Source organism: Chelon labrosus, assembly GCF_963514085.1.
Source record: "Chelon labrosus genome assembly, chromosome: 22".
NCBI classification, from domain to species: Eukaryota; Metazoa; Chordata; class Actinopteri; order Mugiliformes; family Mugilidae; genus Chelon; species Chelon labrosus.
In genome coordinates, this window is record NC_140355.1 from 8692967 (window position 1) to 8706780 (window position 13814).

General features: G+C 40.7%; 1 protein-coding gene across 1 annotated transcript in view; it reads right to left on the bottom strand.

Annotated features, from left to right (window-relative positions):
• The window catches only part of tnksa (tankyrase, TRF1-interacting ankyrin-related ADP-ribose polymerase a), an 86448-nt gene that overhangs the window by 11721 nt on the left and 60913 nt on the right, over positions 1-13814 (bottom strand). Inside the window, exons 15-20 of the mRNA XM_084572479.1 lie at positions 11124-11269; positions 10867-11032; positions 5398-5617; positions 3037-3146; positions 1932-2120; positions 43-123 (exon numbers count right to left, since the gene is read on the bottom strand). Coding sequence (XP_084428605.1) covers positions 43-123; positions 1932-2120; positions 3037-3146; positions 5398-5617; positions 10867-11032; positions 11124-11269 — 912 coding nt within the window. The remainder of the gene's footprint in view (positions 1-42; positions 124-1931; positions 2121-3036; positions 3147-5397; positions 5618-10866; positions 11033-11123; positions 11270-13814) is intronic.

Sequence of the window (13814 nt, forward strand, 5' to 3'; positions counted from 1 at the left end):
CCCAGTTCCCTGTGCAATTTGTCCCTGTGCATGGACACTCACCACTGTGGCCTGTGGTTTTAAACAGCTTGGCAGGGCATCAGGTGGCATGGCATCGATTAACAGTGCCCTGATGTCATCAGCCTGCAACAGACAAACACAAACAATGACAAAGTGCACATGGACACCTAAAACCCACCTCGCCGTTTGCTTGTATAGTTTCACATTCATATACACTTCCATTTTTTTCTCTTTTTTTAAAGTTTTTATAATTTATAGTTATTATTTTTTGGCCCTTTTATGCCTATGTTTGAAAGAGTTGACAGAGCCTGTGAAGAGAGACAAGAAATCACTGGGTGAGGCAGAGGGTATGACAGCAGCAAATTGAGTAGGCTGGAATCAAATCATAGTGCAGAGTATAGCCCCAGTCTATGGTGCACCCACTAAACTAGGTGAGATATTGAGGAACCCCAAAGTTGGTATTTTCATACAGTACATAATTCTGTCACAGCCACCAGCTGTACTTTCTGGGAGCACATATACAGATGTCTTTGGTTATCCTTTGGTTTATCCATTTTAGCATGATGTTCCCTGGCTAATCAAAGCACAGAAGCATCTTAAATTTAAAATTATAGGATGACTGAATTCAGACATGACACATGAAAAGTTTCCTTTTAAAATGACACTGTGATGTTTACTGAACTGGGACCACTGAAGCTGCAAATTATAGGATAAAATTAAAGGCTAAACTTCCTCATAGGAATGAGTTTTACAGAAATATTTTGGATTGCATTGGCAAGTTTTTTCCTCTTGTCTTCTTAGACACTGTAGCTGATAAAGAGAAATTACATTTCCTTGTAAACAAACTAAATTCCACAGCACTCAAATATTAATGTCGCTGGTACTCTTCTGTGCATCACAGCCCGGGAGATTTCTGCCGGAACATAACCAGTTCTAAACGGAGCGACTCAAGACCAACTTCTCGCTGCAAAACCTCTATGGGTGGGGCTGGTTTCTAGGCTAACACTATCTAACTTTAGGCTACTTTTTTTTTTTTGCAGTGCCTTAAAAAACAGCCAAGAAGCAGGTATGAATAATGGGACAAGCCCTTTCTTTGAGAAGTTGCTCCAAAACTAACCTCCAACCAGAAAAATACACACATTTTCAATATCGTCACACTGTTAAAATAATCGCCTAAGTCATTTTTTGTCAAAATTTTTATTTTTTTTGCCAAAATCATCTCCTCATGACGCCGGCCACCTATGGTTAAATTGCCTGCATCCTCAGTTGATCAGATCATGTGATTTTACCCCTTTAAGACAATGCCTATGTCAAGTGTGTGACACACTTTTGGTGAAGTTTTTTGTGTTTCCTGAAAAACTTGAAAAAATGACTTAGGCGATTATTTTAACAGGGTGACGATATGGAATAAATTTGCCATCATTTTACAGTTAGTTGTTTGGAAGTGGCTGGATTATCCGGGTTATTCTTGATGGTGCTGCATCAGTACTATGTTGAGGTTTGATGGTCAGTCAATGAACTGTTTAGAATTCAGTGCATCTATTAAATATCTTGTGTAACTTTTTGATGTCAAGATGTACACAGAGCCAAACTTTTTTTGTTTCCTTCAAAATGTAGCAGAACATTAGGCTAATTCTACTTAACAAGCCTGTGGATGTCAGCTGCAGTGAGGTGTAGTTTTCTAGGGAACAAGGAACCGTGTGATCTTATTAGGAAACCTCATTAGAGTGTGAAGAAGAAGTTAGAAAGCTGTCTGTTCCACTATCTAACCTTCTGCAATCTCTCCTCATGGTGCTCCACTGTCTGAAGAATTAACTATCAAAGTATCAATTTAAGCTGCTGATGATGATGTGCTGACTCACATATGTGGGTCCTACTGGGAAGATGTCAGGACTGATCGTGAGAAAAATCTCAAAAAAAGTCTCATATACCGTAGCCAAGTCCAGTGGTGTCTGTCCCTCCTGGTTCTTCATAGTGGGATCAGCTCCATGGGCCAACAACAGAGCACAGAGCTGTGTCCGGCCTTTCTGGGCAGCCTCGTGGAGGGGAGTAAATGCCCACTTGTCTGTGGCGTTGACACACGTGTTGTACTTGATCAGCAGGGCGGCTATGTCCACATGCTACACCGAGGAAGGAGGAGGTGGTATTGACAGGCAGGAGAGAGACAGAGAAACAGGAAAGATGTAAAGCAGAGATTCAAGAGGAAGTGTGAGGTGGAAGTTGGGGGAGGGAAAGACAGAAAAAAAAGCATTTTACAAAAGCAATTGTCTGAAGTGTTGGCGAATGGCTGCTACAAAGTGAATTATTAGCTCTTTTGTGACTCTTTTTTGTCTCACTGCTCCCTCATTTCCTTATTTCCCTGCCCTTCTCCCTAATCATTTGTCTCCGGCTCTTGTCTTCGTGTCAAACACAATGCAGCTTGTTTTTCAGTAACAGTGGGAGACGCTCGAGTGTGTATGCCTTTCCAAAATGCACAGCTCATCAAGCTTTCATGCTGACATGTGTTTCCTGACTCTGTTAGTAGTAGGACGCTGACAACCTATGGGCACTGCGCCGCTTAAAGACAACCAAGGACTCCAGATATAATGAATCATTTTTTTCAAGTAATATCAAACTTTATCTGAGATGCAAAACAAAGAACTGCTGATCTGGCTTGTATATTAAGTACTACAGTCTTCAAACCATTATTTTTATTATCTATTTAAAGGCCCTATCATAGACTATAAATTATGTAACTGGAAATAGTGAACGGCGCTCAAGGTAAAATACTCAAATTTAATCCAATTTAAAATTGAACGAAGCACAAGATCCTCACAGCTGAGAAGCTGGAGCCAGAAAATGTTTGGCTTTTATGCTTTGGAAATGTGTTATGTAAAGTGTTACTTGTGAGCTGATCCCAATTATAGCTCAACTGACTATTTTTCCCAGCAACACATTACTGAGTTGTACCACAAGATATGAAAAGATATCAAATAAAATAACGGCGGATCAGAACTCACACTCTGTAACGTTATAGCATGTGTGCGCTTGTCTTACCCCGTATGAGGCAGCGTTGTGTAAAGGTATCAGCCCTCCTTTGTCCTGTGCATTCACATCAGCTCCGTGTTCCAACAGATACTCTGCCACCTCCAAGTTGTTATAGCCGGCTAGGGAGCAGGAAGGGGAAACACGGCAGAACAGAAAGAAAGACGAGTGAGGTGAGACAGATACATGGAGGAAAGGAAGAGTCACAGAAACACGGTCAGGTAATGAGAGAGGTGGAAATAATGATAAAAGACACAGAGACTGTCTGCCTATATCAGCTGCAGCGTGACAGCACGTATAATCACCTTTTCCTATTACAAGCACATTAAGGCAAAAGGTGCGTGGGTGTGTGTCTAAATGGTCAGATCTGTGAAAAAAATCATCAGACCTTCAAAGTGTTTTTCAGCCGTGTCTTTAAAGTACATGCTGCAAAAGGTTTTTTAATTAAGATATACTTTATCTAGCTAAGAAAATTCTATATATATCCAGTATGTGTAAAATGTATATTAAGAAGGTCTGTGCAAAGCAAAAGCAAATTGGTTTCAAACACTGCAGACATCAAAGACATTTGCAAAAAATCATTGTCTTAATTAGAATATGAATTTTTGAGTTGCCAAAAACGTATGTTTTGTGAGATTACAGGGACCTTTGGCCACCAAATTTTAGTCAGTTCGTCCTTGATCAAAGTGAACCTTTGTGAACCTTATAAAAAGTGTGTGCTAAATCATACTCAGAACCAAAGTGAATTTGTGCCAGACCTGAAGAAATTCTGTCAAGTGTTCCTGGGATATTAGTCTCACAAGAATGAGCCAGAGAGACAACCTGAAAATTTTATGCCTAAGGCCACTGTCGTCTCCGGCGCCAAGGACTATAAACAGCTGTTATAAAATTCCTTTATGGTGCATGGCTGGAATATTTGCATTATTCATGTCTGGGCGTGTCAAAACACTTAATGGGAATCTTGACAGGAAAATATTATGAGAGCGCGAAGGCAAACCAAACAAAATGCCTAATTACTGACCCCCTACAACCCTTATTTAAAATAAGTAAACATACATAAATCCTCACTTTCAATATTTATCTGTGCTCCCTTTTGTGTTTCAAGTTTGCAGGTCTGCAGTTTATGCAGAAAGAAAAGTGCTTTAATGGAAATTTATGGATGATTAGATCAGCATGAATCTCATTAGGCGCATGTGTATATGCCTGTGAGGTGCTACAGCAGGATGGTGTATCAGTTGTTATCTCTGAAACATGTCAGGATGATTACAGGTACTGAATATATACATAATAGGGTGTTTGTGTACCTTTGAGGGTACAAGCATTATCTCGGCTATCACGATTTAAAGACCTCATAAAGTTTGTGAGTCAAGGTTATTCTCGGTCAACTACTCTATGGTGCTTTAATCAACCTGCACATTATGACATATTTATAGATGAATACTGGCAAATATTTAAATGGTATAACAGCCCAATAGCAGAAAGCATCCATGTTCACATCAGCTGTGGAAATGAAGAGCAATAGTTGAAATAGCTCAACATATGTGAGTACAGCAAGAATAACAAGAGCAGTCTGACAGTTGGCGAGCGCGTGAATATAGGTGCTTCTCAATATAGGTGCTTCTCAAACTGTTTTGTGATTGGTCATAATCTTGCAGAAAATATTGGAGTTCAGGAAGTCAGAAAAAAATCGCAGTGATAATGGAGCATCAGCAGTGAGCGTGGGCATTTATTGTTGTTCTATGATTAATGTATCAGCGTTATATATATGAACAACAGTTTGATGGAGCATCCATATGCTGAAAAGGTGACTGTTTCTGTTCCCAAGACACTTCAGATAATCTGGTTATATTATTGTGTGGGTGGTCGTATCAGTCCTTCACTTGCGTTCTCACAAACTGCTCCAGGGGGCGATTTCAAGCGCACCGAGACCACCCTCTTCATCCTGTCTTAACTCGTTTGACACGATTGCTGCGTTCACACCAGCCCAAACAAACTGAGGGGAAACGCTCCTGGTTTCACACCTAGTTTGTTGTTGTGACGTGGAGGTGACATTGAGGAGCTCACAATTCACAGTGATAATGACTCTTGAGTGTCCTTACAAAAAACTTGTGCTAAAAACTTATTCAAAAACATTATCAAAAATGGTGCAATTAATCAACAAACTGATTCTGTATGTAGGACTATAGTTGTCTGGATGTGTTTATCATCTAGCTCTTGGCGTTGCGCAGTAACAAAATCCAAGGTCAGCTTTTACTGACATACTCAAAGCCAGAGTGAGTGGCACTGGTAAACAACCCACGCCTCAAGGTTGCTTATTTCAGGGACATGCTAGATATTACTTGACAAAATTACCCCTTTCCGCAAGCATGTTACCTGCCAGGTGAAGCGGAGTTGAGTTGCGTCCCTGCGTGTCCCGACAGTTGATGTTGTCGGGGCTACATAACTTCTGTACCCTGGCCAGGCAGCCTTTCTTAGCAGCGTCCAGCAGGGCGGCGTCTCCTCTCAGCAGGTCCTGGATATCGGTGTCCCCGTCCTTCACCAGGTCCAGAGGCGTGTTGCCATCCCTGTTCTTCTTGGTGGGGTCTGCTCCGTGCTGGAAGGAGGAGGCCAAAACGGAGAAATTAAGGAAGGAAAGATAGACAATTGTGCAACTCAGATATGTTAAAGAAATATTTATCCACTGTGTGTTATTGTGAACTAATACCTATAATCAAGGTTTGCAATTAAAATGCAAAGATAAATCTATCTAAAAGTTCCACTTGGTTAAAAGCCAAGCAGATGATTAGGTAAATAATAAATATCATGGGGAATGCTTCAGTGTTTAAAGAATAGATGTTGCTATAAAACATCAGCTACTAAAAGTTAAATCTAAAAAAGAAATTCAGCGCTCAAAATCCCAAATCATTCCAACCCCAGTGGAAGCGTTTCACTTAGCCAAGGAAGACATGATGACAAGTGACGAGTGAAAAGAGGATGAAGGTAATTCACTGGAGAGCACAAGAGATGGAGAAAGGAGAGGAGGCAGAGAGGTGAGTACAGGACACCCAGTGAAGTGGAAAACACCACATACTCTGGGGATGAAGGGAAAGCAGACATTTTCATCGCTCAGCTGTCTCCTAGGTTACGTTTTACCTTGTCATGTCGTTGTAAGTTTCGAAATCCACTCATTAAAATTGAATGTTGTGGGACCACTCCCCTGGGTATCCACTGCTGGCCTCAAACTGTCCATTATCCACCTCTCATGGCTGTACTCCTATCCCTGTTATGCTTCTCCCTTTCAATTATCTCTTTGTTGTAATCACATTCTTACTGTGATTCATTCTCAACCCAGGAAAATTAGAGTGGAAATGATTGGGGACATTTACGTGTAAACAAAGAAAGAATATTTCCATTTCTAGCAGTCAACCATGCAGGGACCTGGAAGCTATACTATGCAAATAATTATCCGACTCATAGGAACTGCATTTGACATTATTTTTGTAAAATAATAAACACACAAAGTATGTCTGAGGTTGATGGAACTGTCACTGATTTTGCAAGTATTACAGTGTGCCATAAAAGGATTACACATTAAAATGTGGCTTTATGATGTAAAAGGTTTTAGATTCATCAAACTTTACATATTACATAATATTGTGATTACAAAATCGTCTTAAACCTATACTGATCAGGCATAACATTATGAGCAGCTCCCTTATACAAAACAGAATGTTGTTAGTGTGGGTTGAGGGGAGGGGCCCCTGTGGATCATTCTTCCAGTGCATCCCACAGATACTTGATGAGTTTGGGATCTAGTGAATTCGGAGGCCAGGTCAACACCTTGTGCTGTTTTTCACGTTTCATGTTTTTCATGTGCTACTAGCATGGCCAAGAACATTAGAGGAGATACACATGATTCAACAAGCAAAAGAAAGTCACTGAAAGAAACTTTCACCAACAGAAACTCCAAACACAAAAAAGTCCCACTGCCGAGACTGACACTTGGTCTCTTGCGATGTTACATCACACCAAGACATTCGCCAAAATTATAAGTCATTCACACTTTCATGCCAAGCGCTAACAAGACGGATTCCAATTTAATTAAGCAGAAATACATTTTGCTTTTACACGTCCCCCCTAACAAAGAAAATGCTAATATTTTCTGTCTCACAAGATCGTCAGACAATCAGGAGGCTGGGAGTTTTATTCCGCGCAAAAATCCGACACAAAAAAGGAACAATAGCAAGTTGTCAACAAACAGAGAAGACAAAGGAAAACCCACTCCTGAAATCCTGGAAGAGTTTATTCAAAACGAGAGAACAGTTACATCCCGAGGCCATGGCAGATTAACACCAACGTGCAGGAACACTCTGTTTCTCCTGTGCATGAGCGTGTCAAATGAGAGTGCTACCATGTGCACAAAAGAATCACAACCATGTGCCTAAAATCCAACATAATTCAAGACTGAGAGAATTTTCTAACCAGAATGAAAGAAATGCCAAACTTTTCCCCACCATGGGCAATCGATCACCTATCTGTGTCTCTCTAACCTTGCAGACTTCGTATTGCAAGAGCTGAACCCACCATCAGATCAGCGTAATAGTATGCCCCGAGGGAGCTGCTGTATCTCTGAACTCCAGAGCTGTATTGAAGGCACTGGCTGGGATTTATCTGCACATGAGGGCACACAAGCCTCACACACCGACGGTGAGGAAAACATCAGATCTGCTGCTATGGTAACGATAAGGCTAATGACGAAAGTAACAACTTCTAATAGTACTTCGATAAATAAAACTCAATTTCCATTATGCTGAATGGATCAAAGAGCACAAGCTTTCCACCGTTTGAAAGAGAAAAAAGTGTGTCTGTCAAGTATGTTTATACCAGACAAGGCTGAACAATCACTTCTAATGAACTCCCACTATGTTAGCAAGCCTTATGTTGGAGGAACACAAATAAATCTGCTGAGGCAGATGGTACTGCTGGACATGCGCTGATCAGCTACAGTCATGCTGGTCTTCATGACAATCTTAAACATCTATATCATAAAAGACTACACTTGCCTCAAGTTAGCAACTGCTCAAATTAGACAAAAACAACAATGTCACAATAAGACATCAGAACAGCTTTGAATCATAGCGTCACAGTTGTTGGCTCTGGTGATGATGACTTAGCGCTACCCTAGGTTCTCATTTAGTTTGAGACGTAATGACTGCAACTGAGAATAATTTTCACCACTTGTGCTCTGCTAGGAAGCAGCTGCTGTCGTTATGTTTTTATTTACTCAGGTGTTTCTTTTTATATATATAACCTGTCCATAGATAAGTTCCAGAACTATAAACTATTGATAGTCTGAACAGCTTTTGCTCTGAGGCATGTGGCCTTCATAAATATTTCAAGAAAAAGTAGTTTCTTTCAGTTTGGATCGCCTGTAGGATAATCAGTTCAGTGGATGACAACATTGTAGCTGCCTTCCACATATAGTATGACATACTTTTTACCCAGCATTTTTATTTAACTCTTAGCAAAGTGGCAAAGTAGCCTCCCTGAACTGATAAGAATGGCTGTTAGTCTTGCTTCTTTAATCCTGGAGCACCCCAAGGCTACATTCTGGGACCTCCCCCCTTTTCATTACCTATACACACCAATCAGGCATGACATTATGACCACCTGCCTAATTTGTGTCGGTCTCCCTTGTGCCTCCAAAACAGTTTTGACTCATCAGAGAATGGACCTTCCGAAGATGTGCTGTGGTGTCTGGCAACATATTGAGGGGAGGGGCCTCTGTGGATCCGGCTTGTTTCAGTGCAACCCACAGATACTCGATCAGTTTGGGATCTAGTGAATTTGGAGGCCAGGTCAACAACTTTTTTTTGAGTTGTTCCTAATCTGTTTGTGTGTGTGTGTGTCAGGCTGCATCCTGCTGGGGATGGCTGCTGCCATCAAGGAGCTTCATCGCTATGGGGTGGGGGTGCCTGATCTGGTCTAGGTGGGTGGTACATAATGTTGTGGCTGATCGGTGTATGAATGCACCCTTGCCAATCACATAATAAAACCTGGGACCATCATGGGACCAGATAGTTAAGTCTTCAAAATCAGGTATGCATTGGCATGAAGGAAAAGTTGGAAAAGTCTGAAGTTCTGTAGTGTTCACAGTAAACCTTCAGTGGTTGATGTAATCAGAGGCAGCTTATGAATCACTATGAACATACTACTGAAAGTGTCTCAATTGTTTTCTAATTAATTAAGACTTGGTTTGTCACAAAAAATGCCAGAAAACAATCCAGAGCCAGATGTGGCATTTTTTAATTGCTTGTCTTGTCGAACCAACAGCTCTGAACACAAAAATATTTAATTAGCAGTGATTTAAGAGACAGGAGGTAATTCATATTCTGGAACCAGGGAATTCTGGCATGCCTTACTTGATAAATGACTTACACAATTACGTTTTATCAGGACAGCAGTATATTCAGTCACCATTAAATCAACCCCTGCATTACGCCAGTGCGTGTCCACCAGGCCTCTGTTAGCCTGCACAGTCAGACTGAGAAGCAGCTTTTTTTCCTCCAGGGCTGTCACGTTCCTTAGCTCTGCCCCTCTACAACCCACTCTCATCTACCATAACTGTCATTTTGCTGCATCGTCGCACTTTTACTGTTACCACCAGCATTGCTCAGTTGCAGTTAGTCTCAAAGTGGTCCATTATTGCTGCTGTAAAACGCTGCATTTCGTTCTTTTCCTGATTTTCTTTACTACCGTGACAGCCTGACCTGGTCAATTTCACACTAAATTACTTGGTAGCACTAACGCTATGATTTTTCTTTGTTTCATATGCTGCTATACGCTCTCACAACAGACAGTTCACTCAGTTCGGTTTATTTCATAATTTAACTTCTACCTTTCTGGCTGTCTTGTACAAACCTTGTTTTGTTTTTTTATTCTTGTCTTTCACTATATTATGTTTTTATTATAATTTTTTTACTCTGCCTATATTCTTGATTACCAGACTCAATGTCAATATGCATTGACAATACATGAATAAATAAGCATTTCAAGTAACACATTACCTTGCCTTTTCACGTGTTTTGTGACTACTGTGTGTTTGTGTGTGCCCGCGTCCCGTGTGATTTCAGCAGTGTTGATCCAATAATAATTTATGCGGCCCCATATGGCAGCAACAAAGTGGTGATGTAACCTTGTCTGGAGGTGTTTTTGATAGGAAAAACAAAAACGCATTCAGCTGCAAAACTGCAACATTTCACAAGACTCATTTAGACACAAAGAGATGTGACGATCCGGTGTTACACAACGGATATTTTCAGCGTTGCAGTCTGATTGGTCGGAGTTTATCCCTCGCAGAGAGCGTGACACGGCTTTTCAGTGAATATTTGCATCTGATTTGTCAATTAAAAGACTAAACTTAGATCCGTAATGTTGATTTGTACACACGGTAATCACAGGTTACACACGCCACCTGATGCCATTAACTGCATTAGCAACAGATGTTTTTTATCATCATTTTGTCACCAGCTCTTGCGTCCACAGGCACTGATCCTCTCACACTCTGTCATGTAAATAACGTATAATTACAGAGCATTAAAGCTGCACATTTACTAAATAGAGCCACCGATAATATCCAGCGAACAGCGATGATTATCAACATCTGTAACACATCCTAACAAAAAAGTGTGGAGGTGGCGTCCTAGTTTACTGCCAACTAACATAGATTTAGGCTGAAAAGGTCGCTGTATTTGATCTAAAATCTTGCCAGGTGCAGCTTTAAATGTCCAGAATGGTACATTTGCTGCACTTTATGGCACTGAAAGTCAGTTAGGAGTTAGGAAAGGACCATGCAGGTCAAACCTTAAGCAGCAGTTTGCAGATCTCATATTTTCCCTTGGCGGCAGCTTCATGGAGCGGCGTAAACTTCCACAGGTCGGCCACGTTGACTGAGGCTCCGTGCCTCACCAGCAGCTCAGCCACCTCATAGTGGCCATACGAACAGGCATTGTGGAGGGGAACCAGACCACTGCAGAGGCAAACAGTCACACATAGAAAATCATCATCATCATCATTTATTTAATTTTGCCACCAATGACACCGAAAGTGAAATGTCTCACCCTTTGTCCTTGGCGTGCACGTCAGCCCCGTGGTGCAGCAGATACTCCACCACTGATACTCTGTTGTAGCCAGCAGCAAAGTGAAGAGGGGTGGAGTGTCGTCCCTCAAGATCTCTGCAGTTGACGTTCTGAGCCGTACACAGCGACTGCAGAGACACAGGCCGAGATGCAACAATAAAATAAAGTTCAAATTAAAGTAGAGATCTAATTTGTTCGAAGACGAAGCTAGAGCAAAGGCAAATGGACTTGTTGTCTTTTGTTAAGACATTTCGCTACTTAGCTACGGACATCTTCAGATTTTGCATTAGAATCAGATATGGGCAATCCGATCACAAGTGACTGGCCTTAGGTAAGTGTGTTCAGACCTGGCATTAGAATGCATCTCCAGATCCGATCTCAGTTTCCCGCTCTGTATCCAAATAAACCCTGATATCATCTGGGGCGCAGTAGAATATTGTAACAGCTGCTCTCTAATGGATTGCTACCACTGCTCCAGAACTGTTTTATTTGTGTGCATCATGACTTTGGCACAAACGTTATTATTGATTGATCTCCACCCGACATTAGTTAGACCTCAGACTATAACTCCAACCCTGGAAGTTTCTATACACACTACAATCTCCGGTAATAAAGGTAAATAAACCTTGACTTTACTTTAATACCACAAGCAGATCCTTATACATCAACATGACCGCATCAATAATTAACTGCATGCTGATACATTATTTAATGACAGAATCACACTCATATACTCATATAAAATACTTTCACTTGTTTATTCTTGATTAGATTTATTTAATATTTAGTTAACAGCTACAAGGACAGAATATTTTAAAAGGCTCTCCGCTGACGCAGCAGCACCCCTGCTGAGTATAGGTGGTCTTTAACGTGACTCAGGACACATTGTGTTCACACTACCAAAGGAATGCGGGCACATGCGACCCAGCCCCTCCACAAATGTGGTCAGAGATCAGATCTCTCAATGTGTCCTAGGGCTGTTCACACCCGTCTTTTACGTTGGATTCTTGCGATCGAATAGCCCAGATTGGATCTTAATGCAAGGTCTGAACAGGCCCTGAGTAGCTCCTTCATATCTAAATAACTCGTGGGGAGTTTAGGTTTTAATAGGACTTAATCTGGATTGGTCCAGTTGCCGTTGTTTTTAAGATTCGTTTTTGGATATACAATGGCCTGTATTACTCTTCACAGACCAGTGTCGCTGATCTTTCATTCTTTTCCCTTATTTCTTTTTAGTTTTATGTTAAAAAAAAAAAGGAGGTTTCTCATCATGAACATTTATTGAGGTTGACCCTTGTTGTTTGAGTTCATATCTCCCCAGCTGATAAAATCTGTGCGTGGTGCAAACTTTTCATGGAGCACTATGAACAGGTCAGTATTTTCAATTTGTCCAACACCTTGGCCAATGACCCAGTACTTTAATACAGAAGCATTAGATGATAAAATTATAAAGTTTATATCTGCTACACATCAGTATTAATGATTATTTCCGTTCCGGACATACATTGATTATGTTGTATAGCAGTTAAAATGTTTCAAACATGAGTAATGCTGCTCCACTGCATTATTATTTGTAATATTAAATGTCAGTGAATGGAAATATGTAACAAAAAAATGTTTTTAGGCTTTTAAGTTTAAGTGAAACACCTGCACCCACCACCCTATTGTTTACCAAGAAAACAGGCATTACTTTTCTGCTTTTCTTTTATTTCAAACCCAACTATTTTATTTATACATTCTTGTCTTCCCCTTTCCGCCAACTTTTTCTACAGGAAATGAACTGAAAGCGTCCTGCTGTTCCACAATCCAACGCCATTATCCATCACTTCAAGTGCTCCTCTTTATGAAAGCTGTTTTTAGCAAACGCTGCTGGGTGGAACACAGATTCTGCATACAATGAAAACTGAGATTCAATGTTCAGTCCACATCTAACAGCAATATCAGCAATGACCAATTTAAGTAGAGCTGCAATGTTAAGTCGATCGATCCATTAGATGGACAACAAACGAGTTGCCGAATTAGTTCTATTTTCTCAAAAGGGAGAATTTGATACTTTGGGTTTAGTCAGTTGGCCAAATTCAAGATTTGGAAATTTCAAAATGGCACTGAGCAGCGGAAAATCATTTTGATTTAAAGAACGTAAATGATTAATCAAGAACACGGTGACATTTCTTGCAGCTCTAAACTGATGCAAGTTCATCTAAAAGAAAATTAACAGCCTCAGAAAACTTTAAATACAGTAATTTATCTACCAAAAGTCCCTTTCCATTTATTTCTGTCTTCAGAAGTTTGGCAATATTAAAAATCTGAATCTCTTTTAAAATGGAACAACTGATAAAAGCAATATGCCAGGGCCCGACGTTCAAATTGCAGCAAATGAAGGTCTAGCTTATACATTATGGAGAAAGAAATGAGGGCATAATCTGTAATGATGTTTTCAGGTCTGAATGATGTAGAAAATGTTCCTGAATGACAGATTCCGTCTCTGTCTTTGACTCATCGTCTGGGGCCTCCATCTAACTCGGTGAACTTTTGAACAGACGACAGGAATAAGCCCACGATTTCTTAGAAACGTCAATCAGAAGCTCAGGCAGACTGTTAACCCCGGTTTGTGTGGGCATGTGCCCGTTCGTCAGACAAAAAGGGGCTGACAGAAAGTCAGACCAGAGCTCA